This window comes from Protomyctophum bolini, assembly GCF_963924005.1.
Source record: "Protomyctophum bolini genome assembly, chromosome: 7".
In the NCBI taxonomy this organism is placed as follows: Eukaryota; Metazoa; Chordata; class Actinopteri; order Myctophiformes; family Myctophidae; genus Protomyctophum; species Protomyctophum bolini.
Window position 1 is genome coordinate 22989473 of NC_137868.1, and position 9521 is coordinate 22998993.

General features: G+C 39.6%; 1 protein-coding gene across 2 annotated transcripts; it reads left to right on the top strand.

The window, feature by feature from the left end:
* The first annotated feature begins 637 nt into the window (after positions 1 to 637).
* On the top strand, positions 638 to 7521 carry hapln2 (hyaluronan and proteoglycan link protein 2). Of its 2 annotated transcripts, none has more exons than XM_080767524.1 (6): positions 638 to 734; positions 1087 to 1190; positions 1384 to 1740; positions 3997 to 4113; positions 4295 to 4477; positions 6185 to 7521. In XM_080767524.1, exons 2-6 carry the CDS (start codon positions 1097 to 1099, stop codon positions 6460 to 6462), a joined length of 1029 nt encoding a protein of 342 aa, XP_080623650.1. In that variant the 5' UTR covers positions 638 to 734; positions 1087 to 1096; the 3' UTR covers positions 6463 to 7521. The 2 variants fall into 2 exon arrangements, with proteins under 2 accessions (XP_080623650.1, XP_080623649.1); XM_080767523.1 differs by having other exon boundaries at positions 649 to 852.
* The last annotated feature ends 2000 nt before the right edge of the window (positions 7522 to 9521 follow it).

Genomic DNA, 9521 nt, shown 5'->3' on the forward strand with positions numbered 1-9521 from the left:
AGAAAGGTTACAATTACATGGGCAGGCTTGTTATCAACATGATTCAGTGACACTACATTAATGTACAATGTAGAAATCCTCTATGTTAATTTAAATGTCAAATAGACCCTTATGGGTCCATTTGGTTACGCTTGTACACTCTCACAGTTACACATGGAGAAATGAACACAGACAATTTTACTGTGTAGCCTATACATTTAAATATAATATAGCTTGTTTAATGGAAATACCTTGCAGCAGAGTTACAAGAAAATGCATGAAACTTACACAGTCAATTGATATTTATTATATTTTTTGTTCATTTGTAATTATATTTCCTGTACTGTATTACAACTATGTCTACTGGTATTTGGCTAAGGGGGAAAAAGCCTATTATGTCCTCATTTCGTCCTGTCTTGCCGTCTTTTTTCCATGTTAGCAAGTGGAAATACAATGGAGACATGAAGAGAGAGAAAAATGGCAGACACTCATATAGTCATTGACATCTGGAGAAGAGATGACAACAATCCTGTTTACAGACTGTACACCATTGTGTTGGACATATGACCAGATAGAGGGAGAGACTGTAAAGTGGGAGAGAGAGGGGGTGAGAGAGAGAGAGAGAGAGAGAGAGAGAGAGAGAGAGAGAGAGAGAGATGAACTGGACAAGACAACTATAGGAGATGCAGAGGGTGGGCTCATGGTTAAAGAAGTTTAAGAGGGAAAAGCTGATTCAGGAACAACAGTGATCAGAGGTAATTATTTAAGAGGGGTGAATTATTTGCTACCAACCTCAAAGCATCATTCTCATGAGGAATAACCGTGGTGACCGACCATCACTAAAAGGACATTTGCATCTTCTGCACTGAACAGGTTCTGTTTTCTCAGTTTTTTCTTTTTTATGTTAGTAAATACTTCCATGCATGTTTCACTGTTACTTGGCGTACTTGGTGATTGGAGGATGTTTAGACCATTTAAAACCAACATTTTGTTGTTATTTCTGTATGCAGTTAATCCCACTCGCCTATTGATAACATACAGTGGCTGGGAAATTGTCTATGTAATTTTCTTAACAATATATTCTTGTTACATTTTCATTAACTGCAGGGGTTGGACAATGATTCATTTCATCATGAACTTTGCTGCTATTTTTACCATTACCCTAAGTTGTTTCACCTGGGCAACTGCTATATACATCACCGAAAACGCAGGTAGATATTTATATTGTTGATCATCTTGATATTGCACGATCATGACTACAGAGTAAACATCCTTTAATGGAGACTTTATACACTGAGCACAAGTTCACAAATTCCAAGACAATAACATGGTGACAACTGTAATAATTATACGACTTTTCATGCCACTAATTTGATGTGTGTTGGACACTTTCTTTGCTTGCAGCGAATAAGAAGCTTAAGTATCTAATCGAACCACCTGTTTATGCTGAGGTCATCAGTCGAAGAGGGGAAAACACTACCCTGCCATGTATGCTGAGATCCAAGCCTTCCCACTACAAAGTAAAATGGACAAAAGTGGAACAGTGGAAGGAAGGAACAGAGAACATTGTCATGATCTCAAATGGTCATGCCTTCAAACCCTATGGTCGTCTTGGACCACGGGCCTCCTTGCGGAAGGCCCACACCATGGACGCTTCTCTACAGCTCAGCCATCTTGAACTGGACGATGATGGAAGATACCGCTGCGAACTCATCAATGGTGTCGAGGATGAGAGTGTTGACATTACCTTGAGGATTGAAGGTATAGTCCGACATTTACATTACGTCTCCAAAGAGTAGCATATAGCAGAGCGGCCGGGGTCTTGGGTGGTTATTCCTACCAACCATAGTGCACCTCTATAAAATTACACAGTGTACACATCCGTCTGGAATTGCGTGGCTTTTGGCATCTTTGTGATGCTACAGTGTGCCTGCACGGATCCATGGATGCAGTGCCCTGTTGGCCAGGTGTAGCTAATCATTACTGAATACACACCTGCGCCCACATCCTTGTCTACACCCTCGCTAATGAGCCAACCACTATCCACTAGGGCAAAAAAAATGCTCATTATGCAATGTGAAATGCCACCTAATCCTTTTCCTTGTCTTTATTATGGGCCAACTTGTGAACGCTGCATGCTTTTATTGTGAAGGGTCTCAGTTCTCACAGCCTGCTTATTTCCACGTGCTGAAAATGGCTGATCTACAAGCTCACAACGCGTTGCGTCCGCAACGCGTTGTGAGCTTGTAGATCAGCTATTAGGCTATGAATGGAGATACGAGCCCACGCAATGTACGACGAAGAATAAATCACGCATCACTGCGCTTCTGTGAAGGGAGGGAGATATATTTTGTTGGCCGAACGAGGCGATCATGTTTGGACATCTATGGACAGCTATTTTGGACAGCTATTTTTCGTGGCACATTATGTTTAATCACAACAACTTCACGTTTAGCCTACTTTACCTCCTGGTCGGGACTGTATGTGTCTGCTGTCTACGTCTACGTGCATATGTGCTCTGCGCGCTCCAGTCTTTCTGGAGGGAGCGGAATGTAGCGTCTTCTGGATGCATCTAAACATTAACATTTCAATGGCCGAGGGTCGTTAGAGTCTACTGTTCCGTGTTGTAGTTATCGCACGTCTAATGGTTAGACGTGTGACAACAATGACGCAACAATAATAAGCCTGCAGCCCAGTAGCTATAATATTGCTTAAGGGGGAGAGTTAGTGTGCCGCCTGATTTGACAGAAAGTAACACTATAACTTAATTTCGGTCAAATTACGCGGAGCACTTGGACACATCAAGCGGAGCACCAAAGCTCCGCGACACACAGGTTGGGAAACACTGCACTAGGGGTCAGCAGCAACAAGGGACTACAGTACAAGGGACATTGGAAATTGGCTGAAGACAACTAAACCGTGGCCATCTTGCTAGCAAGGTGCTAACTAGGTGTAACTTCCCATTGACAGCCCATTCATCCAAACAGAAAAGTCCTATCTGATTGTATTAAACAATGTCAAACTCACCAACATTGCAGCTGTGCGAAAAGCATGCATTTTCGTCTTTCTATCTGCAAAGTGTTTGTTTCATAAAAAGCCACTGTAGACTTGTTATGAGCTACTTCCTGTCAAGACATTCCTTGCAGGTGATTTGTTTTCTAAGTAATGGAGTTTGGAAGCACTCGTTTTTAGTAAAGAAACCGCCTGCTGACTACTGCATTATGTGCAAATTTAAACAGGTGGTAGGCAGGCATGTTGAGTGATATCCAATGAACACTCCCAAACTTAAGACACTTAAAAATAAATCTTGACAGGAAGTAGCACATAACATATCTACGGTGGATTTCTATTAAACAAACACTTTACAGGTTGAAAGAGGATAATTCAAGCTTTCCGTACAGCTGCAATGTCGGTGAGTTTGACGTTGTTTAATACAATTAGATAGGACTTTTCTGTTTGGATGAATGAGCTGTCAATGGGAAGTTGCACCGGGAGTGTATATGTTCCCCAGGTTCTATGTTCCCCACTTACCCCCGCAAAAAAGATGTTCCCTGCTTACCCAATAAAGGTTCTATTATGTTCCCAGGGTTCTATGTTCCCCATGCACTCAACTAAAAGGTTCTATATTCCCCATTTAGCTATAAAGGTTCTATATGTTCCCTCTAAACAAAGGTCCTATGTTCCCCGCTCACCAAACAATGCAGGAAATATTATAATTAATAATTCAAATCATTAATATTAGGACGCGAACAGCCGCCTAGAGTATGTTCGCCCCTGCTGGAAAAAATTACGGTCAAGAGATCAAGTAATTCATTTCATCAATTAAGTTCTGCATTTGCTGAATTACACTGATCTGCTTAAAGTATATTTGAGAAAGATGTACACCATGTTATCTCAAGATGCATTTGTGTTAGTATGGTAATTACATTTGCTATCACATAACATAATTAAAAACAAAATGTGTTAAAAAATGTAAATAGACAACTCTGACTTCAACAATGAACTCTATTCACTTAGGAGTGGTATTTCCATATCAGAGTAGAAATGGTCGCTACAAGTTCACGTTCAATGAGGCGAAGGAGACTTGTGCAGAACAAGATGGCATGCTAGCCACATTCAAGCAGCTGTACAGAGGTATGCATTTATTGTGTGTGTGTGTGTGTGTGTGTGTGTGTGTGTGTGTGTGTGTGTGTGTGCTTGGATGTGGAAAAAGAGGTTTTGTTGTGTTAACAGTATTGTGAGAGAGCTTATTAAAACGTAAGTAATAATGACCAATAACTTGATGCTTATTTTTAATATTACAATTCCTTTGTAGCCTGGACAGAGGGTCTAGACTGGTGCAACGCTGGATGGCTAATTGATGGAACAGTCCAATACCCTATTCTACACCCAAGAGACAGCTGTGGAGGAGAGCTACTGCCTGGCATTCGCAGCTATGGACCAAAAGACAAGATTAAAGATCGTTTTGATGTGTTTTGCTTTACATCTTTAACGTCAGGTAAGCTGAGTTATTCCACAATTATTCTAAATGCTGCCTGATCACATGACTTTAACGTAGTGTCTGTTTACACCCGGCCCCGGCCTCGCCTGCTGGCACAACAGAAACGTCAACAACGCGAACCATGCCAACTCAGTAAAAGCAATGGCATTCAAAATAAGGCTCCATGAGGGCGACCAAGTGAGTGCCTGTCGGAGTTGTACACCGTGAAAATCTATTTTGACTTGACAATGGAAGTAAGTGAGACTAGTAGTATAGGCCTATAGGGTTAGTTTCATGAATTGCGTTGAGTCGATATGGTCCAGATCTAGAAATGTTGATGTATTTTTGGTTCAGAAACATTGTCATTCAACATATCTGTGGTTTTCAGAAATGAAAAGCATAATTGGCTGAAGGACACCAGAGTTCTTGTCTCTGACATGCTACTGTACCTGAGTGTACTGTAAATAGCCACATTGGCTATTCCAACACTCACCTTTATGGCACGCCATGTTATACATAATCACTTGTGTTTTCTCTTGTATACTTATACACAATATACATATATTTTTGTCCGTCTGAAGTATGTTAATTTGGTCTATCTATGGATTTGATACAGAATGATAATTTGTCTAACACAATTACCTTTGCCACCAGGATGTGGGATGGGGACACTAACATCTGCTGTTGAGACATGCTGAAAACAATTGAATCTGTGAGAAACTGAGGAAGATGTGGCTCAAAGTGACATGTTGCTTTGCAGTCAGACATTTTTAATTAGTTAAATCTTGACCGGTGTACCATCTCTACCACCACACATGTAGAACAGTTGATTGGACTCAGGCAAAGATACATAACAAAATGAAATTATACACCATCATACATAATGAATTACATGAAGAGCAAAGTATCACATAGCACTTACAATAGTAGATGACACTGATCACCCCCTCAATCGTCACTTCACAATAATACCACCTGGACGGAGATACTGTATAAAACATTCTCTTTAGGAATTCTGTCCACTCCGAAATTGGAGCATTAAACAAACTGCCTCGCTGGCATGTTTTGTGTTAGGAAGTAATCGTCTTTATTGTATTTGTACCGTATGCTGTTCCTATGTGTTCCATGTTTAACAGACGGTGAAACCAAATATCCCCCTGGGACAATAAAGTCTAATATAGCCTAATGGTTGCTGCCTGCACCCAGTACAGCATGGTACCTCCTAACCTGACATAATGCAACCCACACCTCAAGGATAACATGTCATTGTTCCGACCTCCCGAGCGATTACTAACACTATCCCAAACCCTAACCCTAACCTCAGTCTTAACCGACCACGTAGGTCGCTAACCCTAGCCTCAGTCTTAACCGGTCACATAGGTCGGACTAATGAGATGCGGAACTTGCACTCATAGGCCACATAAGTGTCTACAAAATACCCAAATTGTAAAATGTAATTCTAAATAACAAAATACGGTAATAAGATTATTTGTATCCTATAGCACTTTTCAAGTGTTTTACAGAGAGCTGGAAAAAACTAGTAGTTGCCTCTGTGTTGTGCTGTTAAATTCAGTAAATAGCTGCCACTATCTATATTAGAATAAAACATAAATTTACATTTTACACTGTTTCAACCAGTGACTGCAAACAACAAAAGACTTGAGTGCTCTGTCTGTAAACAGTTATTTGGTCAAGTCTGTTTCATGCATTTCCCTCCTTCCACAGGGTCTGTGTTCTACATCGGAGGGCCATTTTCATTTAGGGAAGCAGTGCAGGCGTGTAAACGTAAAGGTGCTGACTTGGCTTTAGTTGGTCAGCTTTACTCTGCCTGGTATTTTCACAAATACGACCAATGTGATGGCGGATGGCTGAAAGACGGCAGCGCTCGATATCCCATCGCTACCCCTAGGGAACGTTGTGGAGGCCTGCCTGAGTCGGGGGTACGCTCATTTGGATTCCCCGACAAGACACGACGGCTGTATGGGGCCTATTGTTATAGGTAGCTTATAGCACATGCACACTATTACAAAGGCAGTCACATCCATTGGTCTACTGTAGTTTTAAACATTACAAATTGACCTATGCATGACCATATTGATAACACATTTTGTTTCAATAAGTGTTGTTATTAATATTATGTTGGGTTGAAGACCTGCTGCACCAGTTGTCATTAACGAAACAAATGGATGTGTTGAAAGTTACATATTTTTAAAGAATGTATAGCATAGTATTAGACGAATTAACTTCAGCATTCCAAAGGTGGAGAATTTCTCCGTGGATTTTCAATTTCGGGGTAACTCAAGGTAAACTTTCATTCTTGGGCCTAGTGTTTTCAAGTTTCAGCAGAACGTTTCTTTGCATTTTTATGCTGACAATACACAATTGGTATCTTTATTTGAATCCAAATGATGTTAGCCAACTGTCTATTACATAATTCTTAAATGCTATTCTTGACATCATGGAGTGAATCGTCCAAATATATTTTTTATCATTGGTCGTGATCCCATTGCACAAGCAGTTCAACAATCCCATGGCTCCTTATTATGTAATTAAAATGTTATTCCTTTTTGCATTTTAATCAGCTACAGACCTGGTTGGTACAGTCATGCTTCTTTCATCTCAGGAAAGATCTGCCCCATCATGTCATTCCAAGACAAGATATTTGAATTATTGTAATGAACTTTTTACTTGTGACACAGTCATCATTAAATCGACTATATAACTTGACAAAGAAAATCTGCTGCCAAGACACCTACATCTAGATGATCTTCTCACATTACTACTGTCCTAGCCTCTTTACACACTCCCGGCACGTCTTAGAAACACTTTAAAAAATAGTTGTAATTACTTACAAGGGCTTGCATGACAGAGCTCCAATATGGTTGAACTCTTAAAACCTTACAATACTTCAAGGTGTCTTTGAGACCAAGGTCTTTAAGCTGCTGTCCCTCCGACTAAAATCAAAAGCTCAAATCAAAAGCGGACTATGGGAACCGTTTATAATGTGATGTAATTAAAATTGGACATAGTTAAAACTTAAATTTATAGCATTTCTTTTTCATCTTTCAACTGTCATTGTATTGTTTTATTGTATCATATTGTCCTGTTCAGCACTTTATAAATTCTTGTTTTTGAAAAGTGCTATATAAATAAAGTTCAATATTATTTATTATTTTAATAAATGTAATTTTTTTTTAAATACTGTCATTTCTTAACTCAAACTGAGCTTTTTGCAAGTTTCTACAGTATGTAAATCTATTGCCTTCAAACTTGCAAGTGTGAAAGGTAGACCATGCTACCATCCTAATCAACCCTGCTTTAAAACAGGGTTTAAAGCAGAAATACTTTTTGCGACAGTAGGTCGCATTTACTATGAAAACTTGAATTTCCGTGTGTCACGTAACACATCCATATATGGTCACGGCTCGTGACATCACGCCTCCAGAGAATGTCTGAATGTCTGTGCTGCTTCAAGCTCGCAGCTCCCAAGTTGTAAACTAAGGTATGTGACTCTGCTTGACCTTCATATACTGTAAAGGTATGTGACTCTGCTTGACCTTCTTATACTGTGTTGCATCACGGTGTCAGCGTGACGCCAGACTCAAACAAGTCAGTTGGTTCCAGGCATGGAGCTCTAAGTGGACCACTGCCCATATATAGAGTTTTGTGTCAAAAATTTGGTCCAAATATGGAGTCTGTGAGGTTGCTCACTCTAGCCTCCTTGTATTTTTTTAAATATGTTTGAGCTGCGCTAGCCGCTCCTATGCACAGCTTTGTGTGTCTGTATGAGCACGGAATGTGCTCAGCTGATTGGCTGAGCACGGAATGTGATAAGAGCGCCGCTCACTTCACACAAGTGTGATTTTCCTACAATCACATCGGGTTTTCGGCTTCCGGAACCTTCAAAATAAGGGTTTAACTGACAAATGCTGCCGGTTAAGTGAGAATTAATTAATTAATTCCTGGCAGTTTAAGGCAAATCTGATTAAAGGCCACGCGGTAAATCCCCAGAACAGCCTGAGCCATATGTTCTTGAAGTGTCATGAGATAGGCTACCATACAACGTGCACCTGCTCCCTCATCGTTAGGTTAGAATTAATAGTGTTGCATTTAGAGTGAGAACCAATTATATGAAGAGAGGATGAAAATGGGTGAAATCATCCTTTAAGGTTTTTTAATACCCCTACCACCTGACCAGCTGACCCATTAAGAGCCTATCACAAAAATATGAGTTATTCAACCATCTGAACCCGATTTGACCAGCAAACCACCAACTTTATATGCAGATGCACAATTATCAGGAATATCTAGGCTTCTCCACAAGTGGCTCCTTTGTCCTTTGTGAATGATGATACTTAAGGGCTGATTTGATGGAACTTCTTAAGTGGGCTTGCTATGCTAGTACGTATGTGGGGTATAGGGTCCACTACAAGTCTGATTTCATCATCTTTGTACAATCACAACTTAAGCAAATAACCTTTGTGTGCAACCTGACACCAACCATTTTTAACGTTTGTCCGTGTGTGTGTGTGTGTGTGTGTGTGTGTGTGTGTGTGTGTGTGTGTGCGCGTGCATGTGTGTGTGTGTGTGTGTAAACAACAAATTATGGCAATAAAGATGCAGACTACATTACAAAATTACATTTTATTTGTCATCTCTTCATTGGATACATTTTATTTTATTATATTACTTATTTGTACCATATTACTGCTGCTTTTAGTTATTTTGTATTTGTTACATTAGGATGTGCATTCATCCACTGACAATTAGCACTAACTTCATGGTTACGGTCATGTTCCATCATAGGACATAATTTTGAACTACAAAATGATGTATTTTATATATATTTTTTTTTAATTTATTTTCTTTTTTAATTTTCTTTTTTTAATTTTTTTGATGGGGGGCTTTTCTGCCTTTATTCAAAATGATGTATTTGATCAGCTATTATTATATTTATTCACATTATCAAAACTTTTCTTCTCAGTACTAAGTACTTGGTTATAGTGTAAGAAAACAACTTGAGATTCTGTTGAACACAGTGCAGTACAAACACAGAGCAGTA

Coding starts and splice junctions, on each gene's coding strand:
- hapln2 (XM_080767524.1), top strand. CDS start 1,097: ATGATTCATTTCATCATGAACTTTGCTGCTATTTTTACCATTACCCTA. Junction 1,191..1,383: donor ATACATCACCGAAAACGCAG/GTAGATATTTAT, acceptor CTTTGCTTGCAG/CGAATAAGAAGCTTAAGTAT. Junction 4,114..4,294: donor ATTCAAGCAGCTGTACAGAG/GTATGCATTTAT, acceptor ATTCCTTTGTAG/CCTGGACAGAGGGTCTAGAC.